The sequence below is a fragment of the Lissotriton helveticus genome, chromosome 3_1 (genome assembly GCF_964261635.1).
Source record: "Lissotriton helveticus chromosome 3_1, aLisHel1.1, whole genome shotgun sequence".
In the NCBI taxonomy this organism is placed as follows: Eukaryota; Metazoa; Chordata; class Amphibia; order Caudata; family Salamandridae; genus Lissotriton; species Lissotriton helveticus.
In genome coordinates, this window is record NC_136061.1 from 1106990466 (window position 1) to 1107015354 (window position 24889).

A 24889-nucleotide genomic window follows, 5' to 3' on the forward strand; every position below is an offset into this window, starting at 1 on the left:
CACATCTCCCAGCCAGCCACACACACACTCAGTCTCCCATACAAATACTTGGACAATCAATCAATAACCCATATAGTTACTCATATAGCTACTGATCAACACATGCAGCAGTTTACAGAACAACAGACATAATGATTCACAAATTAAGACAGTTTAGTCACTAACCCATGCATTCAGTGAGACACATTTAATCACTCACTCATACAGTCAGTCACGCACCTACTAAATCCTTCATCCAGACACTTCTACATCTACTCATTCTTCAATATGTAAAACATATTTAAACTTTACAGAAACACACAGTCGCTGGATGATGTCATCAGTGATGTCATCAGTGATGTCATTTGAGATGTCATCAGTGATGTCATCAGTGATGTCATTTGAGATGTCATCAGTGATGTCATCAGTGATGTCACTGACCATGTCATGAATGATGTAATATGTGACATCATCAGCAGTGGATTGCGGGTGCGCGATATATAGTTAGTGCAACTAACTATATATGGAATTTCAATGGTTTTGTGTGAGTAAAATAAGGTTTTGTAAATGCTAATTCCTAACTATATATGGTCTATAACCCATGGTTTTTTCAGTGAATTTTCAAGGTTTTGTAAATGCTAATTCCTAACTATATATGGTCTATAACCTATGGTTTTTTTCAGTGAATATATATATATATATATCATACATACAATATAGAACATCAAAATATTTGAATAAGAAAAAATATATTAATTAATATAGACAATAAATAAAAAATGAAAAATTGAAATTCCCAAAATCACATTTACAAAAATACTATAAACATTAAAATACATTTTTTAATAAAATCAGTTAATGTAAAATATAAGTGCTATGAACTCTATTTAACCAACATTATGAAAACTGTTGGAGTCTACAAATATTCAATATACTATTCCTACTCTAGTTTATGCGATGGTAGTGAAAATGTTGGCCTTTTGAGGGGTAACACACCAAAGAGTGCAACTTTAGGGGAAGTGTTGGACTTCGGATGGGTAAAATTTACTTATCCCACTCCAATCTGTGCAGCAGTAGGAAAAGTGTTGGACTTTGGAGGGGTGAAATTTACTATTACCACTCCAGTTAGCACAACAGTAGGGAAAGTGTTGACTAGCAGAGAGATTCATTTGAGTATTTCTGCTGTCTAAACAAGAGTAGGGAAAGTACTTCACTTGAAACACATTACGTATAAACATATAAAATATTGAACTCATAATGCAAACCTATTGACGCAAATATATATATGTAATATTTTTTTCTATTAACCAATTTAAAAAAAAAAAAATTTTGTGAGACCTTTATTGGCAACAAGGATAAAGCAATCAACAGCCGAGTGCCTACAACCTGTGACATCAGGCCGGCAGCAGCTATAAATGCGGTACATAACATGTCCAGCAGTAGGAGTACAACAGTACTGAAGGTAGACACAGCATGCCGCCTACAACCCAACCGGGCCAGCCGCGATATAAACTAGCATTATTGGATAACATGTAAAGTAGAAAGGCGACCCCAGAAGTGCTGCATATCTGAGCAACGTGCTTTGAGGTTTCTTTTATAATTTTTTGCAAAATTCCCAACGTAAACTTCAAACAAAACAAAACTCCCACGTGATATACCACCAGAGCTTGTGTGTGGACAGGGGGGAATCGCGAGGGGGGGGGGGGGAAATTGTGTAATTGCCTTAAGGGGAAGGCATTGCGCCCATCACCAGGGTAAGTGTTGCTTCAGACCTGCGCTGTGCTTTAGGCTGGCACAGGAGGGGGAGGACAAGGAGGAGGGAGGAGGAGGGAGATCTAGGGAACGCAGCAAATCCAGCGTACGAGGTGAGAAAACAGCGACAAGGTCAGAACAGTGGTGAATTGTGTAACATGCCTATAAAATGAGCACGGAGTCATGTAAGGGGGACGTGTCGCTGGGCGTTTCGGGGCAGGACTTACAATCGAACCAGGTATGCAACGCGGGGTTTAGCGCGCAGGCGCGTCTCATGGATCCGAGGAGTTGTCCCCTTGCTCCCTGAGAAGGTAGGCCACCAGGGGCCCCCAAAGATCCTTGGGGCGGGACATTTGCGACATGAGATCAGCATAATTGCGTAAATGTTCTTGCCATGTGATCATTGTATTGAGCCATATTTTGAACTTAGGCGCGCGACCCCTACCCCATTTGCATGCCACGTGGCGTTTAGCTAGTAAGAGGCCTAATGCGAAAAATTTCCTATGTGATTTCAGCGCCGGGGCCGAGTGACCTAGCAACGCTATCTTGGGACAGGGTGCAACATCCGCTCCGACCATGTCAGATAGGGCTTTGAAGACTTCGCGCCAATATGTCGCCACAGCGGGACAGGCCCACGCTAAGTGAAAAAAGTCAGCCCCTTCGCCTCTGCATCTGAGGCAGCGATCGTCTGGACTCAGTCCGAGTCGGAACAGTTTAGAGGGTGTAAAGTAGGTTCGGTGCAAGAATTTGAAATGCAGCAGCCTGAGACGGGCATTACTGGTGACAGCATTAGTGTGGGAGCAGCTTTCTTCCCACTGTTCGTCCGAAAGTGGGGTATCTAGGTCAGCATCCCAGTCTCTGCGGGATCTAAGTGGGGGGTGGATGGAGCTGGCTGTACATGTCGGTATAGCATAGACACCACATGTTTCGGGGAGTCAGCTTGTAGGAGCTTATGAAGGGGGGCCAGGGTGTCCGGTTCGTCCGGGAAAGAGGGCGTGACCGCCTTGACTTTTGACGAAGCCGAACATAAAGGAAGGTGTCCATTACAGAGGGGGTGTGTTCTCCAAAAAACTGAGCCGCCGTACGGAATTGTCCCTGGAGGTACAGTTCACCCCATGTGCGGAACGCCAGTTTTGCTAGCAATTTGCGGCCGATCTCCTCACAGGCCATGCGCAGCCGCGGGTCATGTGCTAGGGGCATAAGCGGAGAGTAAAGGAACGCGAATCCCATGTGTTTCGCTATACGCTGCCAAGCTAAAACCGTGCAGTCAACCGTGGTCGGGTCGCGGTCAGTGACCCGGGGCGCGGTGTATAAATATCCCGATGGCTGCTCTGGCCTCATAAAACCGTCCTCTACCGCCAAGTGGGCCATGAAGGGAGGGGGGTGTAGCCAGTAGGCGGCAAAGTGGCCTTGGGCGCAATCATAGTAGCGCTGAAAGTTCGGTACCTCGAATCCACCTTGGTGGTATGGTAGCATGAGAGTCTGTAAACTGATCCTGGGCTGTTTACCGCCCCATATGAGGCGTGACAGGTGGGAGTTAAGGGAACGGAAAAAATGTGGACCTGGACTGTACGGAATGTTGGTGAAAAGATACAGGAATTTGGGAAGGATAACCATTTTGATGAGGGATATATGTCCCGCCATGGAGAGTGGAAGATGAATCCACCGAGTAATAGTATCCGTCAATTTATCCAGGACTGTGCCATAATTAGCCCTGATGAGTTCTTCTCGATTTCGAGAGACGACTACGCCCAGGTATTTAAGCTCCTCTGATTCCCACACCAGGGGGTAATCAAGGGGGAACTTCTCGGTTTTGTCCGTCAAGAGGAAAAGAGCGGACTTCGACCAGTTGATCTGTGCGCCCGATATGGCACCGAATTTTGTAATTTCGCGCAGAACAGGGTTTAGGTTCTCTCGCGGTTTGTTTATGTAGAGAGTGATATCATCTGCGTATAGTGCCACTAGTAGCTGACGCTCTGGGTATATAAGAGAGCGGTGGTTATGGTGCTGCCGAAGTTTAGCCGCTAGTGGCTCAATTGCGAGCGCGAAGAGGACAGGGGATAGGGGACATCCCTGTCTAGTGCCTCTCTGAATAAAGAAGGGGGCCGACCTAGCGCCGTTCAGTAAGACTGAGGCGCATGGGTTAGTGTATAATAGTTTGATCCAATCTAAAAAGCTGTACGGGATCCCCATCCGCTCAAGAAGAGACAGGAGGTAGTCCCATTCAAGGGAATCGGACGCTTTGGTAGCGTCAAGGAACACGGCAGCTGCCTCGCAACGGGGATTAATGTCCTGAAGGACGGCTTGAAGGGTGCGTAAGTTGTGGGAGGTCGACCTGTTGGGGACGAACCCAGCTTGGTCCGGCAAGACTAGGCGCTCCATCAGTAGGTTGAGGCGCGTTGCAAGTACTTTCGCTAATATTTTAACATCGGTGTTGAGCAGCGAGAGAGGCCTGTAAGAGTCACAGTTATCAGGCGACTTGCCGGGCTTCAATAGAGATGGTATAAGGGCTTCTCGCATGGTAGGCGGCAGGGTACCGGCTTCGAGGGCAGCGTAATACATCTTTTGCAAGATTGGGGCGAGCAAGTGAATGTAGGCCTTGTAAAAGTCGATTGGCAACCCGTCAGAACCGGGTGCTTTACCTGATTTCATGGACATGATAGCGTCCTTTATTTCGTCTAGCTCAAGAGTGTGATGTAGAAATTTTTGCTGAGTTGGGCCTAGCCACGCAATGGCAGTGTCATCTAGGTATGGGTGTAGGTCTATTGGTGTCGATCTGTGGGATGTATACAGAGTGGAATAGTGAAGTGTGAGAATGCGGAGTAATTCTGGAAGGTCCCTTTGTGGTGCGTGGTGTTCATCTAGCAGGGAGGTAACAAAGTTGTTGTATCTAGGGGGTTTGACAGCCGATGCGAGCGCCCTGCCAGGCCTGTCACCCTCGCCATAAATGCGCGCAGTATGCTGTTTGCCAAGGAACTTGCCCTCCTTATCTGCAGCCTCCGTATATTCGGATAGTTTTTCCCTAAGTAGGGCAGTAGTAGCAGTGTCGCGGGGGTCGCGGGCCCTATTCCGTTCTAGGTCTCGAAGTTCGGACTCAAGTTTATGTAATTCGCCCCGAAGTGATTTAAGGACGCCTCCTCCCTTTGCGATGCACCAACCTCGGACCGTAACCTTAAAGGCCTCCCAGACTGTAGTGAGATCTGACACTGACCCAATATTACGCTCAAAGAAGTCCTGGATATCCTGTTCCAGTTCAGTTCGGAAAGCGGAGTCTGTGAGGTGGGCAGGGTTGAGGCGCCAGCTCAGGTATGGGGAGGTGTCAATGGGTATACACAGCGATATCAGGACTGGGGAGTGGTCAGAGAAAGTCCTAACAAGATGCAGGGCACTGGTTAGCCAGGACGCAAGGCCGGCCGAGAGGAACATGTTGTCCAGCCGGGCCCAAGTGGAGTGTACAGCAGAGTAGTGAGTACCTTGCTGAAGGGAAGGGTGCAAGTGTCGCCAAGCATCTACATAGTGGTGTTCGGCAGTAACAGAGGCCAGTGCGCGCTGGGTATGGGAGAAATGCGCTGCTTGGGGGTGAGACCTATCCTGGGGTGGAGCAATTGCCGTATTAAAGTCGCCTCCCAGTATGACGTGGCCTATACCCAGTGCCTGAATCCTGCCCCACATTGTGAGCAGAGGGGAGACGTCATCAGTGTTGGGGCCGTAATAGCATGCAAGCAGGACAGTATGTGAATATAATTGCCCCCAGATCATGCAGTATCTCCCACTGGCATCCGCCTCCATCCCAGCGGGTGTAAACCGCAGCCCTCGTCGAACAAGAATCGTAACACCCCTGGCATAGTTAGAGTAGGAAGAGAAAACTTTGCAGGAGGCCCACCTGGTCGCAAACAGGGGAGAGCTATCCGGCAGAAGGTGGGTCTCCTGAAGCATAGCGATTGACACGCCCTGTCTGTCTAGGTAACTCAATATCTGCCTCTTCTTCCTGGGGTTATTCAACCCACGAATATTCCATGACATCAGTCTTAACTGTTGTGTGGGTTGCAGATTACTTATGTCACCCATTCAAAGACATAATAGGTTCCATGACACGTTATACTGTAAATAAGCACCTCAGCACAGTTTGCAATATGACAATGAACTCGCCCTCCCAGTGTCCTCCCACCCAACCCACCCAATGACCACACATCAAGCGCAACAGGGACAGTGGTACTTGCCTTAAGCTTCGTCCCACCCACGCCGGCAACCCCAACTCGCCGGGAATACAACACCCACCCACCCACCCAACCCCATAGTAGCCCGAAAACTAGAAAAAGTAAGACGTCAGCCCCTACCCATAGGGGGGAGGGGGTGCGCAGGGGCACGCCCAGTGGGGGGATATAGAGCCAGGGGGCACCAGACCTGCCAACCACCTCCTTACTTACACCCACATACACCGGGGTTCCCGGGTGTCCAGCGTGGGATGGAGGTGTGTGACCGAGCAATCAGTATATCAAAAGACCGGTAAATGTAGAACTGTCAGAGTACCGTAGTTGCCTTGTGGAAGAAGTCGGGTTGCGTGCAGCTAGTAGCAGGAAGGTTAAGGCGACGAGGGTCAATGTCTCGCAGCTCCCATTCAGTCCTGCTCCGAAAGTGGCGAGGGGGATCTGGAGCGGCCGGCGTGAGGATCAGCAGCATCGTCTCCGCCCCGGCCCCTCCTACCACGTTTGAGAAAGTCCTCCACTTGCTGCTGGTTTTGGAGAAATGCTGTCTACCCTGGCATGTTACTTTCAATTTGGCAGGGTATAGCATGGCATACGGGAGCTCCAGTGCCTGAAGTTTCTTTTTCACCCCTGCAAATTTGCGCCTGGCGTCCTGGACGGAGGCTGTAAAGTCAGGAAAGAAGGAAAGAGACGTGTTGCAGTAGTTGACAGTTCCTAGCTCTCTCGAGCGCTTCAGCACTGCATCTCGGTCCCTATAGTTCAGAAAGCGCGCAATAATAGGGCGCGGCGGAGCTCCGGTGGGGGGACGCGCCGCCAGGGATCTGTGGGCCCTTTCGACGATGAAGTGCGGAGAGAAGGACTCCTTTCCAAAGAGTTCGATGAGGAGATTCTCTACAAACGTCTCCATTTTGCCAGTGTTGGTAGTCTCCGCCAGGCCCAAAATACGGACATTGTTGCGGCGAGACCACGCTTCTAAGTCCTCATTCTTGTCGGCAATAAGTTTGAGCAGCCTGTCCATCTGAGTGACCTGCTTATGGGAGGAAGCGGCTCCGTCCTCCAAGTTAGAAATCCTGCCCTCAGCCTCCTTGATGCGATTGTCGTGCTGGTCCAACTTGGTAACCACGTTGTCCATGCGTAAGTTCATGGTGTCTATTTTGGCGTCAATCGTGGAGAGGCTTTGTTTCATACCTAGTAATAAAGTCTTCCAGTCCTCCTCTGGAGGGGACGACGCTGCAGGAGAACCCACAGACTCCCGCGCCGCACCGTTGGGCCTTTTGGATTCGAATGGGATCTTGGATTGGCGGGCATCGTTGCGCCCCATGGTGCGGCCGGGCGTTCGCGATGTCGAGGGGGAAATGAGCGCCAGTGCGTTGTGGAGATAGCGCAGTCGTAAGGGGGGGAGGGAGCACCCCAGAGGACAGAGGTGATATGGGGTCCGGAGGTCACAGGTAATGGAAGGCAGCCCACCCCTCAGGCTACACCGCCAGGTCTACTGCGTGGTTCACAGGCTGCACCGCTGCGATCAGGCGGCCCCCCGGCAGCTTGCAGGAGTGAGGCAGGCTAACGATAGCTCCTGTGGTAAGGGCAGGGGGGCACAGGCTAGCGCGCCGCTCGGGGGGCCGACCGCAGCCCTCGGCGTGCTATTCAGGCAGATGGTACAGTTTTGGAGTCCCGCCGTGGAGGCAATTGCACCGGTGGCAGCCAGGCAGAAGGTAAGAGCCGGTGAGTCTCCGAGGGTGTAGGGAGGCAGTCACGCGGCGGGCCGCCGTCTCAGCAACCAGGGAAGCGGCGGGGGCGCCGTCGTGGAAAGGGGCGCGCCGGCGACGACCGTACCCCAGGCGCCCCCCGCCGCAGCAGTGCCCGCGCGGCCGCCGAACAAGTCTCACAAAATGGCGGTCGGCGGGAGACGCTCGGGGACCGTCGGCCAGGTAGTGCAGCGGTCCCGCGTCGGTAGGTCCCAGGCAGGGACGCGGCAACACCCCGCAGGCAGTGCTCACCTTCCGACAGCAGCGTGGGGTCTCCGCCAGGAACGCAATGCAGTGTCAGGCTGACCAGCGGCGGATCTTCTCGGCGAACTGTGCCCTGCCGGCAGCAAAGGGAAAGGCCTCTGAGCACCGGCCTCTCCCAGCAGGGCAAGCCGGCGGGCAGGGGTCGCAGAATCGGCAGTGGGTCCGCTCAGTCTTCCGCGGCCAGCAGCCTCACGCCGGAAGGGTTTCTTTAGGAAAGGAAGATACCGCCGCGGAGAGCTCGGCAGTGCGAAGGCAGGCAGTCGGTATTCGGGGCTGTAAGCCCGGTCAGGATCCCTTCAGGATAGGGAAGAATGCTCGGTCGAGCAGGAGCCTCAACCCAGTGGGGCCATCTTGGTCTGGCGCCACCTAGCGCCCCCCCTTCTATTAACCAATTTACATAATTACTATTCAGTAAAATAATGATCAATTATTAAATAATTGTTATTTAATTATCAATAAACGTTTCACTCTATACCCACACAAACCTAGTAGCCAGCATGTAAAATATCACTTAAAAAAAAACTATTCCATAATTTACATATGTTAAACCAAATAAATAATTAACTTTCAATTGATAATTAATTGTTAAGTAATTATTACTTAATTAGTTTCCAGCCAGGAACCCTACAAACCTAGCAGCCCGCAACTAAAATATATTTAAAATAAATTAGCATTACATAATTTAAATATTTAAAATTCAATCAAGTAATTTATTTGCAAATAATATTTAATAATTAACTAATTAACTAACTTCCCACCCTATATCCCTACAAACCTAACATCCAGCAACTCAAATATCATTAAAATAAATCAGTATTCCATATTTTACTTAATAAAGGATTAATTAGATAATTATCTAAAATTATTATTACATTATTATTTATTGATTGCTTAATAAACTTCACACCATTGACCCCTACAAACCTAACAGGCTACAACTAAAATATAAGTAAAATAAAAAGTATTCCATAAATTACATAATTTAAATCAATGAAATAATTAACAATGAATTGTTAATGAATTATTGCTGAACTTCACACGCTATACTCCTAAAAACCTAACAGCCCGCAAATAACATATAACAAAAATAAATCAATATTACATAATAAATATCATTATTATAATTAAATAAAATGTGTTACATTATTCATAATTATTAATAGCTACTTAACTTCCCACCCATCCACTTATAAACCCAACAATCTGCTACGACCTAAAAATAATATATCAACCAAAGCACTTTCAAATAATTAAAAAATATATTTTTAACCACTGTATTACTGAACATTTTATTAAAAACATCAATATTATTAAAAACTATATTACTTGCCACAATAAACAATTTTCTTGTCAACGATACTTTTAAATTGATAAACCCGAGGGAAGTGCAAAAGAATTTTTTTTTTAATTGTTAAATGTGAGAATATGATAGTCATGCAGGACTATAGTTGGATGTTTCAAATGTGGGCTCCTCTATGGTGCATTTCCCTACATACAACCTTCTGATTCAAGGCTTGAGGTGCTACATTAGTTGAGTTTGCCTTCCCTGTGGACCTAAAAGCGTTAGTTGCTAAAATGAAATCCCCCATGTAAGTGTGATCCCTGATGAGGGGAACTAAAAGTCCTTTACATTGATTGTCTTACGTGTGACTGCCATCATACCACTCCCTTCAGGCAGGCTTTAGAGCTGGAGATGTTAGCTTCACAAAGGACTCAAGATTCCTTTCCACCACCTAAGGCAGGGCTGAGAGGGGCTGGGAAGTCGGCCGGGAGTTAACAGGCTCCAAAAGAACCTCTTCATGGCTAGTGTAAGAGTAGCTGCCTCTTCTGAATTGACCTCTGAAGTAATGTGGCCCATGACTTCACACAAATTCATTTAGAACAGAGGAAGATAAACTATCCTAGAGGTAGGGCATATACTGACCTGACTGAAATCTTCTGAAAAGGAGGAAGAAAATGAAAGGTGGTGTTAAAATCTGTGCTAAGAGGGGTAAAACATAGGAAACAATTTTTTTTTGGGGTTTGGATACCTAAGGAAGTCTATTAGCGAGTGATCCAGTTGCTTCTGCTGGGCCTTCCCGGAGGAGACCATCATGAAATGTGGTTCCTCAGTTCCAATAGACCAGACATTCCCGTCAAGCATCCCGTGCTCACACATATGTTCCCTGGGCATTGTGTGAGTGGAGGAGTGGAATATTGCTTCAAATAGTGTAATAAATGCTGCCATACATTAGTGCATTGGTGCCTCCAGGTGTACTATAACCATTATCTTACCCCCATTTATTATTGTGCCACTAGTAGGCCCTAGCCTATTGTTTCTTGAGAGAACAACATGGAGAAGCATAACAAAGGATACATTGTGTGATCCTGTACACCATAAGGAATCTATTGTTGGGTGAGACACTTTCAACCTGATTTGCGGACTAGAAAAGTGCATCCTTCTGGTTTTCTATGAAACTTTTATAAACCTTTTTATTTTCCAGCCCACTTCATTCATGAAAATGTTAGCAGGCGAGGTGACTCAAATACTCCTGCCCCCGGGATGGCTTGAATCGAGGGATTCCTAAAATATATGTGTGTTACTAGCAGTTATGGCTTCTACCATTGAATAATTGTTGCCCATAACCCTGTTACTGTGGAAACAAAGTATGACTGTATAGACTGAGGGAAGGCATGTATCGTCACATTCATGCTTGCCAGAAGAACCTAGTAGTAGATGTAGGACATTGATGCTCATTCACAGCTAGAAAGGAACCATGGCCAAAATGTGGTTCATACATCTTGGCATTGTTCTTCAAAAGAGCTCATGTTTTTGTTAGCCCCCCGTATATAATAGTTTTAGCTAGACAGCTGGTTTCACATATATGTTATCCTGGATATTCTGAGTTTAACACTAGCAGGTATGCTTGGATAAACTTGTGGCCTACACCGGTAAAGGAAATACGGTTCACTAATATGCCTATGGAAAGATTCTAAAGAAACCCCACACATTGTTCCCAGACCCCAGTTAGCACAATTCATTGTGCTTTCCTAGAGGGCACACTCTTAATTGCCATTTCCCACTAATACCAAAACATCACCAGTTCTCATTCAGCACTCAATTGTCAGCAAAAATGGTATTACCAAGTTGACACTTTTTAGTTGGTGGAAGTCTAAGCCTGCGGCCACTTTCCCACTGCTTCTGTCATTACGAGTAACACTAGTTGCATTTGGGAGGTCTCAGGTTGGTTTCCTATTTCTCATTTGGTCCTTTATTGACAATCACAGAGACGGGTATGGGGGAGACGCTAAGATCAGTTAGCTCTGTTTCCATCTTCTCTACTTTCCTCCAGGTACTTGCTCGATGGGATTGGGAGTAGGAAGCAAGTTGGAATATGGCAGAGGTTATTGGTACTCTGCTCTCAGTAAATAGCTGATCTGTTTTAATGTTTTAGGAGTAATGCTTATAGTGGTGTGTACAGAATTACACAATTTTTGGTCACGTGTCAACAACAGGGTAAGAGACAAATTCTGAAGATTAAAATATCAGCAACCTAGAAAATTGACCTTATCTCTGCCATTCTATCAGATTTATATTAATAAGACGAGATATTTGCACCTACGATTGTTTTTTGTAACAGGAATCAATTTCGTAACAAGGAATATTGGAAAGCTTACACGATGATTATCTCTGCAGACAAAAAGAACCTGTGTAAGACTTAGGCACCCACTTGTTTTGTGCTGATCAGTTTTTGGAGGGATTATGGTTTGGTTTTTGGTAATGTGAGTAATATTTACCTTGACTTTTTACAGGGTTATATTTAGACAAGAGTGTTTGGAGAAACGCCTCCAGGAGAAGAAAGAAATGGCTCTTCAAGAGGCTCACGAGGAGGAACAAAGACAAAGACGTCTTGATGCTCTCAGACAACAGGTGCTTGTTTCTCATTTTTGAATGGTTGCAATCATAGAATTAAATAACTTTCTCTTTTTCTCCCTTTCTCCAGCCGCGGCCGGTAGTGGGAGTACCGGCCGGGCGGTGACGTGGGGAAGGGGAGGGGCATGGTGGGGGGTACTAATGTATGGATTATGGACTTTAAAAAGTAAGTAAACATACACATAGATAAAACGAATTTCGTTGCCAACACTGCATCGCATTAGGTGATGCAGTGTGTGCAACGAAATTCGTTTTATTTATTTTTATGTTTACTTACCTTTTAAAGTCCATAATCCATACATTACTACCCCCCACCCTGCCCCTCCCCCTCCCAACGTCACCGCCCGACCGGTACTCCCACTACCGGACGCGGCTGCCTTTCTCTCTCTACAGGTTTAGGTGCAGTGTCATAAAAACGCACATTTCAAATGAGCCTGTGAAATATGAACAATGTTTCACTGGCACCTGTGTCTTATGAAAAATACTTTATGGGTCCCAGTGAAATAATGGGGAAATCATTCAGTGGGTGTCTCCTTTGTAATGATGGAGGACATCTCCCCACTGAGAGCCAGCATATGAGAAATAAAATGATAATAAAACAATTTTATTATCATTTTATTTTTCACTTACTGACTGAGCCGATGACAGTCTAGGGTGGAGCGGGCCTGGGTCACGGCAGGGATGAGAAGTGGTGTGCACTGTACATGCGCATGTTGGTTTGGCCAGCCGTCTTAGGATGTCAAAGTCGTCATGTGTACTTATATTTCTCCAAACCAGCTGTGTTGCACAGCCGGGTTGAGATTAGGCACAGGGTCCCTGTGCCTGAGGGAGCATCAAACCAGCCAGCTTGGGCCAACCCAGCACTTCTCTCAAACGTGGTAACAGCATGAGAGCAGCGACTAGATTGGGTGGGGGAGTCTGAGAGCCTCTGCTGTGTGGCAGAGGAGCACAGAGGTGGCTGGCAGCATCAGCGGCAGGTAACTGATTTGTATTTATTTATTATCACCACTGTGCTGGCCCACCACTTTATATTGCAAGTAACTGTCATGGAAATCATTATAATGACAGCCCCAAACCATGCTGCACAGATTCATTCCAATACCAGTCATTTCCCTCTTGTACAAAACACTTTTTTCAAGCTAGCCGCCTGAAGAGAAACATGAAATCTCAAAAATATATAACATGATCCTATATTGGCATCTCTGTGTTCTTTTGACAGTTATAAAACACTCGGCCTCCACAATTATATCGAAATCTGAAAAGGTAATGGTATATTTCCCGGGTTTCTTTTAATATGAATTTCATCTACATTGTAACGCCCCCAAACTACTCTGCAGAGCTTCACCACTGTCCACCTAGGATGATACAGCAGTGGAAGAGCAAATTATGGGGGAGTGATCTGTATATTATGCAGTAAGAAAATGCAGTCAGCATATTCTCTAGCAGTTAAAATATTATTTTCATTTGTTTGAGCTTGAAACAACATTTGTGTTGTTCTTGGCAAAGTTATGATTTTGAGCTTGTTTTTTTCGGAGAATCTCTACCTGTAAAAAGCTATTACAGATGAGTTGTAATGGCATGATGCCTGTTGTCAGACCCATCAGCTAAAGTGTGAAAGGCAGGTCAGAGAGTAGAGATCTGTTTTTCTAATGTGAACAATGATCAGAAGAGACAAGATATTTGTGAACATGATTATTTTTCATGCAATAGCTAGTGACAAAAAATACAGAATCTTGGGAAGGTTTTAAACATTCTGAGATACCATATTTTTTAAATGTGACTTACTTTAAAATGAATCTAATATATTTTTGCAAAAAATGCTCTTTGCTTTTTTCGGTACGTTTAGTTTTGCCATACATATTCTCATTGTATTCATAATTTCTGCAAATATCCCTACTGTTTCACGTGAAAGAGCAGGTCACCAAGGATTTAAAATAACCTCTGCCATACATTTGAAGGGAATTGCAAGTAACCTTGGAGTTCCATGACCTTATAAAGAAACTGAGCCTTCACCCTCGTTCCTCTAAATGGTCACAAACTCTTCAGTGACTTATGATATCCCTCTAATTAACAGTAATGGTTACTTCATCCAATATAGTGTCATGCCATGGCAATGAAAATAAATGTTGCCAAATAATGCATTATTTACAGCAACTGTACTAATAAACACATATTAACACATGTATTACTGTATTGCCATGGACAAAATCCAGTTTACTACCACAGTAGAGCAACACTGATGTCAAGTACTTTATTTGCATAGTTAATTAAAACCTTTGCAGTACAAAAAATATATTCAATTAAAAACTGTCATACATATATAAAACTCTTGTATCTAAAAACCGTGCTAAAAAAGCTTTCTTATTTTGTGCAGACATAGTAGCATAAATAACTTGTCAGTTTACCAACTTGAAATATATATTCGAAATGTCCTCAGACCCCTTGCACGTTTACATATATTATTTCTGACTAGGTTCCTATTGTCTGCATTTCTGACATTTTGCTACCGCACAGTCTCAAATATTTTACTGTTCTGCAGTTCAATTGTGGATCACTCGGTGCAAAACATGCCAGCATAGCTTGCCTCCTGGTGCGAACCCCTCGTTGATTGAAAGGTTGTTTCAGAAATTTCTTTCGTGCTGCTGTGAGTTCTTTACAGGAGTATAGTAGGTGCAACATGTCTTCCCGAGCCGATCCACATAAGCGGCACACAGAGCCTGCTTTGTTGCGAAGCCAAGGAGGGAGATACTGGGAGCAGGGGAGCAGTCCAAATCTATATTTCATAAAAGCATTTTTTATGTTTTCATCATATCCCAAGTTAAAGTAGGCTTGAGTGCCCGGCTTTGTATATGTATTCAGGGTCATCCAATTGTGGGCTCTCTTTGAGAGTGCGTTCTTGTCCTCCAGCCATGAGAGGAGTTTCACTGTCTTCCACACTCATTTTTTAAAGGTTGGGGTGATTGTCGGTGTTTCCCAAAGTTGGTTTAGCCCTAATTTGTGTAGACTGCGATGTAGATATTCCGCAGCTGGTAGCGTGGGGTGCGATTGTAACTCCTTCCACAGGTGTTCTTTTAGCATACCCTGTTCGGCTTTTTGCACTTTGTCCCATGCAATGATAAAGGCCCCTTGTCTAGCAAAAGATTGTTTTAAAATGCAAAATTCAAGTCTGATTTGCGCAGGTGAAGAATATTTCGGCGGCCCAAAAATAACCCTGTAAGCTGTTGTTACTGTGGCATCGTGTGTATTCGCGTCCCTGCCTTTCTGTGCCTCGCTACCGTAGGTGATTGTTGGCAAAAGGTTTGCCCGAACGACCTCAAGGAGCGGCAGGATCGATGGGCCAGTTAGTTTAGAGTTTAATGTTTTTAGGGAAATTGCTAGTGCTAGACCTTTGTGCCTTATGCTGTTCTTCGGTGCCACAAAACGGCCGCCTGTATCCAGCTTCACACCTAGATATTTGTATTCAGTTGTGTCCTCTATTCTAGTCTCTCCCCAGAACCAGGCAGCAGTTTGTCAAATTTTTTTCCCAACTGTCATTTTTCTCGTTTTGTCCAAGTTAATCGTTAGATCATTAGCTTGGGAAAATCCTGCGTTGTATTTAAATGATGTTGTAGCCCTACTTTTGTTTTGCTGATCAGGACTATGTCATCTGCGTAGAGGAGACAGGGTAGTGAGATGTCTCCTAATGTTGGTACCTGTGAATTACAACTGGTTAGCAGCGGGACTATATCAGCAATATACAGATTAAAAAGGGTGGGTGCTAAGACACAGCCCGGTTTCAAACCTTTTTCCTTGGGTATGCGCCTCAACAGGTACGTACCGTTGCCAAGCTTCACCTGTAGCCACGTATTCGTATGCAGGTTTATTATTAATTTGAGTAAGGGCTGAGGCAGCCCCTAGCTGTGCAATTTGGACCAGAGTTTGGTGCGGTTGACATGATCAAAGGCAGCTTTATAATCAATGAAGCATAGATGTAAAGACATCCTTGCGACCTCGGCCTTGTCCATAAGTATAGCCATGCTTAGTATGTTAGTCATTGTCCCGACCGATTTTGTGAAGCCAGTCTGTTGTAGGGGAATTGCGGATTTTTCTTCTCCCCATGCCTGGAGATCCTCCAGTAACAGGCTGGCAAATTTTTTGCTTTGTTATCTAATAGTGCCACCAATCGGTAATTTTGTGGTTCCAACTTCTCACTGGATTTATGGATTGGGGAAATGATTGAACCTCTCCATGAACTAGGCAGAATATTCAACGTTCTAATTTCTCTGTGGAGTGAGTCCAGTGCTTCTGCCCAGAAAATTGTCTCCTGTTTGTATAGTGCTGGTGGTATTCCATTTGGGCCAGCAGTGCCTTCTCTTCTCCCCTTTCCTATCTGCCGTTTGATGGCTCCTATATAGTTAGTTCGGAAGTCCTCAGTTGGTAAGTTTGACCTTGATTTCCCAGAGTCGGCAAGATTGTTTTTGGCCCAGGATTTAGGTGTTGTTACGCAGTCTGCTTCATTTTGTAGTTGTATTTTATCGCTGGGCCTGTGCCTAAGGTGTCTCAGTAGTTGGTGAATCCTTTTTTTTGCAAGCTTGATTTCTTGCTTTGCATGATATAGGCTTGGTGCCACTAAATCTTTGCTGGTTCGGTGGTTTGGTCTTAGTCGCATATGATTCCATCACTGATAGGACGTTTTTCCATTTCTCAACTTCACCATCTCCGACCCTCACAGCGAAATGTTGTTTTGTGGTTTGCAGCATCTCACCGCCTGCAGCTATTTTGAATTTACTTTTTCTTAGGTTAATGGTGGCAGTTAGTCCTTGAAACTCTTGACAGCGTTCAAATGTGGAAATGACTGTTCTCGGTTCTGTTTCTTGAGGCTGATGATCACTATCGCCTTTATTGCCCAACTGAAAAGATGCAATTTTTTGGAAACGCCTAGTGAGACAAAAGTGTAGTCCAGAATTGAGCTTGTTTTTGTGGAGCTCTATGTTGTTACAGGAGGGTTATCTTCGGGCAATCTGCCATGTAGAGCCCTCAGGTTGAGATGTTCCAAGGCCTCCAAGGTCATTTGTCCAATCGTGGTTTGTTTTCACACTTGAGGTTTTCCTTGTAGTGGGATATTCCAATTTGCGTTTTGCAAAAGCACTTCTTTGTCCAAGGAGGAGCCCATTAGGTTATGGTTTAGGTCCCCGGTTAAGGCGCAAGCAGAATGAACAACTGTATTTGCCACATACGTGAGCAGCCCTCCTTGTAGATGGCCGTATTTTGCCTCCCTGATGGCATTTATGTAGAAGCGCAAGAATCCTTGGAGATGAGGAGGGCCTGTTACCCATGTTTCTTGTAGTGCCACAATGTCGAAGGCCTTGACATAGGTGACAAAGTCCAGATCAGCTAGTTTGTTGGCAAGGCTATTTACATTCCAGGAACAGATCCGTGCTGTCCCCTTTTTATTTGCTGTGTATGGCGGGCAAGGATCGCGTCAATCTTTTGTGTTGTTAATGGTTCTCGCAATCCAACTTGTGTCTTCTTCCCAAGCTTGCAGGTATGAAGGGATCGTTACAACTTCTTAGTTCCTCTGATTGATGCCTCATATCCATATTACAGTGCCCTGTGGCTCCTCTCAGCACTGGCGTGGTTGGTCTAAGAGCAGACATCTCAGGTCCCCTCAGGGGAGCAGGTTTAACAGATCTGGATATCCTGGTTTGAAATACCAGGCGATGGTTATCCCCCAGGATTTTAGGATGTCGCTTTCTGAGAGTATTTTATATACTATTATTGGAGAGGTCCATGTTGCTCTTGTTTTTTCACCTGCTATTAAGTTACTGCAATTGATAAATTCTATTGACTCCAAGTCTGTCATTTTTATATCTCCCAGGGATGTTATGGGAGATCATAGCTGCAGTATGTTGCCTCGGTTCAAGATGTCATGCCTCCCTTTAGAGGTGTATTCAAGTACGAACCATATCACATTTGTTTCCCTTTCCACTGCCCGGTTGAAGGCATCTTTTTGATTTTGTAGGACGGGTCAGCTGACCCCATTTTGTGGGCATCCCAGTGCCATTTGGTTTCCTTCAGTAGGGCCTATATTTCCTTGCCATTTAGGGCACTGGCTAGTTTGAATTTGTTTTTGAGGTATCAGAAAGTTTTTGGCAGTTGGTTATGAGGCTGTTATGTCTGTGAACAGGAGCTGGCTGTTCCGTGCATTCTCTTCTTCCCTTTTGGCTATATGTTCACTGAGGGGGGTGTCCAGGTTCCCCTCATTTGTGTTCCTCCACAAGGCGGTGTTGTCATTTATAAGTGGAGCTTGAGGGTTATCGAAGTGACTGGACTCCTGGTTTGTCATAGTGATTTTTGGGTTCTCATTCCTTTTTCTCCTTCAGTTCTGTTTTTAATTTGATTTGCAATGGAGTTTGCAGCTGTGTGAGACTGGTAGGAGTTGTCTCCAGCCTCCTCCCGTGGTACCTCAAGTGCACTGTTTTCTTGCTTTCTGCTTGGATAGTCTTGGGAACCACTAGACATATTTAAAGTGCTCTTAATGATGATAGCTTCTAGTGTAGAATTCTTCTGTTGCGTTATCCCTTCATGCACTGGTGATAACCCAGTGGGTTGTTGCTTTGTACCTTCTCGTGCTGATGATGCCCCAAAGAGTCGTAGGAATCCGTTCCTGATGGAACTTTGTTTCTGATTCCGACCTTTCCGTTTTTGTGCACGTCTTTATTTTGCATTTAATTTCAGTTCCCCTTTGACTGCTTCTGCCTTTTCCTGTTGTAGTGTGTGGCTGTGGCTAGGGGAAAGTGCTGTTATTTGTGTGCTGTTGTCATCTTTGGTAATGATTTCCAATTGTTTAGTTAGAGTTGGTGTTTGTTCCTTGTTGGCATGCACAGGCTGGTAAGTTTCTGTGTCTTCCCAGTGTTCAAACAGAGCTTGTCCTTTAGTAGGCTGTGTGTGGGCATTATTTTATGCCTTTTTGACTTGTGCGCATAAGTCCGTCAGCATTGCTGGAAGGGTTGCTAGTTTGTCCACAATTGGGTTGCACCCGCAAGTTCGATGATTGACTGGCGGGCGATCCTGAGCACTCTGCAGCATCATGTTCAGATTTCCCAGCTTGCCATCAATTGATACCACGTAGACAGCCAGGGTATTCAATAGGGCTAATTGCAAATCCATTTTATCGATCTGATAGTGTAGGGCCTCTACCAGGAGTTGCACAGTTTTAAGCAAGCTTGCCCAAGCATCCCCATGGTCGGTTCCTTGCAAAACCTCTTTGAGATCAGCAGCCACTGTTAGTTTTGCTGCCATTGTCTGTTTTTGGTTTGCCTCCTTGGTTGGCTCCAGATTTCCCAGGCGTGCGAGTGGACAGCTCATGCTGCCCCTTCGCTGTCCCCTTACTCCCGTTCTTATTCGGATTATCTCCTGTGCGTGTACCCCCAATAGGATGCCAGGAGTGCAGAAGCAGCAATCTGCTGGAACAACGTTTCTTTTTTAATTTGAAAAACAACCCAATACCATAAGATATTCTGATTTGAACAACAACTTGATGACATACAATACTCTGCCTTGAGAAAGCCCTGGCCTGCTGACCGCTGGGCGAAACACGTATCGGCTATTCTTTGCTTTTGCACATGTCTTGTAATAAAAAAAGACTATTATAACAGAGTACTCGACTTCCTGTATATATTACGTCCAAAAAGAAATTTTGGGATATATTCACCCTGCAAAGTCATAAGATCGAGAGGGCACAAACCAATCACATGTGAATACTTACCTTAGTAAATGCTCAAATTCGTTTTCTCATCCTAGAAGTGGTGGACAAAAATTCTCACATAGACAACAATAAAAATCTGCTCCGACGAGAATTATATTGGATACACCGCCTCCACGCCATGCATCCGAAAGGATTAAATGACAGACTGGAATATAGTTGTCACTTATAAATATCTTAACAACTTCGTATAAGCAATGTACTGCATGTTTGTTTGACCTCTCTTTTACCTATTCCACTCTCCCTAATTCACCTTCCTTACCGTTTGATCTCATTCCCTTTCCATTTTAACTTTGTTGATGCCTTTGAACCTTTTTATCTTGTTGCCTGTACCTCCTTTTTTCCAGTTTTTACATACTTTTCCACTGTTCAGCCTTACCTCTTTGCCATTTCATTTTTGTACCTTTATGGCACGTTGTAAGTAATTTGGTATATGTATGTTTATATCATGTTAAAATTTTTCCTGTACATTCAACATCCTCCGTTTTAATTTTTCCACTCGGGTTGTTAAGTTTTAATTCTTTCACCTTTTTCACGATATGTCGAACTCACACTTTGTTCCTGACTGTTTTACGCTCAGTCCGCTTTCTATGATCACACATTTTTCCTTTCTATATCATCGAGCATGTGCGCATGCTCGGCGTCTTCCGGGTTTTCGTCTACACAAACCGGAATTCACTGTTAGGATTTTGTCGGATGACTCTTTAACCCCCTTGGTCGGTAAGTGACCACTTCACACGTTTCTTTTTTATTCTTCACAGCATCCGCTCGCACTGCATGTCCGTTTATTCTCACAGTCTGCCGCGACGTACGGCATTACGCACCCGGTCCCCCTATACCGTTAATACAGTTCTTCACCCTGGGCTATCGGTAGCTAGATCTTTACTATCACCGAAAGAAATAATTGAGGCACGTAATCATCCGTAGACTTCAGTTCCTTGTTTCTTTTCAGTTTAGACACGTTGCACTGCATTTCCAAACCTCGTCCGGCACATGCATGTTTCCGAATTACCTTCCACTCGCCGTTATTACCTTTTATTTGTTCTCACTACGAATATCCCCCCAGATACTAATCCCACAGACCTTATCTTGTACTCACTGTACTGCAGACTCCTGAATTTTTAGCGCCCTACATACTCTTTTTCTTTATCACATAGATTCCCCCTGAAGAAGTGCAACCTTTGCACGAAATGCATCGGGGATTACTTAACCATTGGAGTTAATTACCATCATGACCCTATGATCTATGTTTGAAATTCATATGCTACAGTATCATATGACGCAATATGATTGAAATGTGAACTTTATCACTACTATCGATAACAGTCATTTGAAGTAAATTAAAAGACTACTCTGATTACATCTACTTTTGGAGTTCCTATGATTTGAATTACGCACCTTGTGCCTATCAGAGTGCCCAGGAATTGTCCTTACTCGCTGTAAGGCTTGCTTCATTCCAATACTTACCTTAGAACAGGTGGCCGCTGGGTGAAACCGCTGATTTGGTATGTGCCACAGCCCAAATTGGGTCCTGACGAATTGTGTGTGACTCCTGGTAACACCCATCATATATAAATAAATCATTTTTGCAGATGCAGAGTGTAATATACTCTTAATTACCATTTTTGTGGAAAGGAAGGGGCATCATGGCTAACTTGAGTCTCCCACACATTCGACTTTGCCTATATATTTATGCATATGTGCAAAGTTTAATATGCTATTTATTGACATCGTTGAGTGTGGGTAGGGCCCATGGCTCACAAGAGTCAATATGATTCAGACGCACATTTTGCTGTAAAGTAATTTTTGTCTTGGTAAAACCTTTGGTTCTCGTTCACAAATCTGCATGAAATATGGTAGTCATTTGGGGCATCCAGCTATGTTTTAGCATGTCACTTTTTGTGGTAATCTGTTTAAAATGGAAAGAGCTAAGTGGGGGGGGGGGGGGGGGGTTAAAAAAAGAAGTAGAGTAGCCTGCCTGCCAAACTCTAAAAAAGGGTCTTAGGTTGACCAAAACAAGGATTTTCAGTTGAAAACCCAGAAACCTATCCACGTGTTAAAGGCTTGATACCTCAAATACATTTTAGAGGGTGACCCGCCCAGTAAGTAAGCAAAGGCAATGATATGCAAAGAGATTTCTGTGTGTGCGGGTCATTGAGTTGTTTCCGTAACCGGGGCGCCCATATTATGCAGGATGGTTCTGGCAGTGCTTAGGTTTTGACAGTGTTTACCAGTGCTCGCTACCATAACTTAATTGCCAGCACTGGAACCTATATGTGACAATCGACCTCATGGTGGCAATGTTTTTCCATTTTTGAGGAGAGCCCATCAGCATGGTGTTTAACAGTTCAATATACATTAAAAAAACACAGACCAATACCATTGTGTCGATGCCCTTATTATCGCTTTGGGTGGCCTGGAATAGTCTGAATTGTCCCATTTGTAGGAGTATAATCATTAGTAGCAGCATTTGTACTGGCTTTTGGCAGTGGCAGTGTTGGTGGGGACAGTGGGTGGGTCAAGCAGCCGAGGCCTTGTGAAGAATACCTGGGGCCATAGCACATATTTATTTTACAAATCAATTTAAGCACTGGCCTGGTGGCAAACACAGATGGTCTCTGCCGACTACAAATAGGTCCAGAAAACTACCATTATGATCCGACAGTCCTATGGTGAACAGACTGTCAACTCATGGGTTTCTACCTCCAGACGCTCCACCTACAGAGACCCAGTGGTTTCCACATCTCTAAATGGGTGAGGGAGAATTGAAAGTTTGGCAAAATTGTATGTACCATTGTGTCGTGCATGGATTGGTCTGCCAAAATTTCGTTCTAAAAGGCCTACTAAGAACATGGCGGGCAGCCTGCCATGTCAGCAGATACCTTCGACCTCGACTCCATTGGAAGAGGGCCATGCCATATTTAGAGATCCCTGCCTGGCAGAAAGGAATCTCTGTTCCTTTCGTGGAGCTGCTGCTCTACTGAGAACAATGATCCGTTGCCCAGTGGGCACTATGTTTGATGGGCCCACTTTGCAAAGTTTTCTGTTTCCTGAAATCATTTATTTTCCGAATACAAACTCGAAAAGCAGGATTTTGTTTTCAGAAAACGAAAAAACTCTCTCATACACACACACACACACACACTCACGCGCGTGCACACACACACAAAATCCCTCTTTTGTGGTGCTCCGAAACAGGCTGTGGCATATCATTCTGGCAAAAAACTGGAACAAATACGTCGATAAAACTGCTGAAAACGGGCATGGAGAATGTACCACAATCACTTTAATGTTTGCACTAGGAAAAGGAAAGAAATATAAGGGAACCAGCTCCAGTGTCGGTACTTCTAACTTCTTAGGTAGAGATTTCAGAACTTCTCAGTAGAGCTACAGAACCTTTAAACAACAGCAACAACATTTCATAGCAGCTTCTCTGTTTTACACACTTACCAAGGGGCAGCCTACGACTAGAGTGCCCACCATCTCTCTGAACTATCTGTTCCACTGATAAACATTGCACTGCAACAGTATCGTTGCTTCTCTAGAGAGATGATTATGTTGATTGGGATCATACAGGGGCCTCTTAACAAGGGCACTATATTTTTATTTGGACATGATCCCTATTTTTGAGAGGTGATATTTTCTTGTAACTTTTAACATGACTATTTTGCGATGTTCTGTTTGTATGATGTTTACTCTACAAGGACCTCAATGCATCACAGTCCTACATGGTTTTCTTTACACCTGGCTCTCGCCAATGGGATAGAGGAACAGACTTTGGAGAGCAGACGCAAAAAGTGTGAATAAAGTTGTTGCAGATAGTTGCATCTTTGACGCATTCAGGCAGTCAAGAAGGTCTGGTACTTATCTCAGGAGTGCTCCACATGGCAGGATGCCTTGCTGGAAATGGTCAGCTCCTCATTTTGGATTAAGTAAATTCAGTTACAACAAAGTGGTTGTTATTTCTGTTATGTGTAAGCTTGTAGTGAAGGATTATGTTTTTAAGGTATATTTTTTAGTACACTTTAACTCCTCATTTTGCAACATTGTGACCCCACAGGCACACTGACACTCACGTACAACCACATGCACAAATTGTTCACCCAAAATCCCATGCATACTTTGATACACAAATCACAGATCCATCCTTTACCCACCACTGAACCCATGTATTGTTTACAACATGCATATGTTTTTCAAAAAGCAATGCTCATTGGGTCTGGTTATTTTTTTTCTGCCTTCTATTTTCAACAGCCTCTGGGTTCTGAGAATGAGGGCCAGTACATTAGCAACATTCTGCAGGTCTGGGGCTTCAAGCATTGTTCTCTATAGGTTCTCTCTCAGTTTGCAGGCTGTTATGACCTCAGACATGCGCAACTCCTCAGCGGTCTTCCACTCACTCATATCTTTTTGTGGCAAATCAAACGTTGGTCCCCTATTTTTGTTTCCGCTGGATCAAATTACACTATTTCACTGGTAATATGCTCATTGCCCTCCGGCGATACTGCAAGAGATAGGTGTAAATTCAAACAGGTAAGGCAACAGCAAGCTGCCCTGTTTCACAACCCAGCTGTCAGAAAAATGTGTACCAGTCCCAATCCATGGCAACAGTGACGAGTAAAGGATTGTTATCCATCTTAGAATATTGGGGCTGAATTTATAACTCTGGAACACTTGATACATAGAGTCCCATCCTACCATGTCAAATGATTTCTCAATGTCCAGAGAAGCTACCACTATTCTTCTTCTGACATTTTCAGGAGGTGTTGCACATGCCCCATCACTTAGATTATGAATAGTTTTGAGCTTTGGATAAATACAGTTTGATTCACATGGACCAGACCACTATTACACCTAGTATCTGTCTTTCTAAGACTCCAATTGGCATCTTTATGTCTACATAAACCATCAACAACGTCCCATAGTTAGTCTTTCTTGGTTTTCAGGACTGCTAGGATAGCTCTCTCATGATTTCGGGGGATCCTCTCTCCATTAATTCATTACAGACTTCCCATAGTTTTCCAATAGCACTATGTGGTAATGTGTATATTAAGTAATGTCTTTATTATTTCAGTGTTATGTGTTCTGTAGTGTAGTTCCCATATTCCAAATAGGCTCTGCGCATTGGAATAATATAACCTATAGATTAGACATAGGACTGAGGTTGACTACGTATCTATCGAATATATTAAACTTAATAGTGAATGCCAGGTAGCTCAGAGGTCACTAGAAACTTTCTCGAATTCACATGAAGGGATTAGTTTCTGACAACCGCATAAACATGACA

The 24889-nt window shown here is 44.6% G+C and overlaps 1 protein-coding gene across 1 annotated transcript in view; it reads left to right on the forward strand.

Annotated features, from left to right (window-relative positions):
* CCDC148 (coiled-coil domain containing 148) overlaps window positions 1-24889 on the forward strand; it is a 1212845-nt gene that overhangs the window by 1139501 nt on the left and 48455 nt on the right. Inside the window, exon 13 of the mRNA XM_078681707.1 lies at window positions 11738-11855. Coding sequence (XP_078537833.1) covers window positions 11738-11855 — 118 coding nt within the window. The remainder of the gene's footprint in view (window positions 1-11737; window positions 11856-24889) is intronic.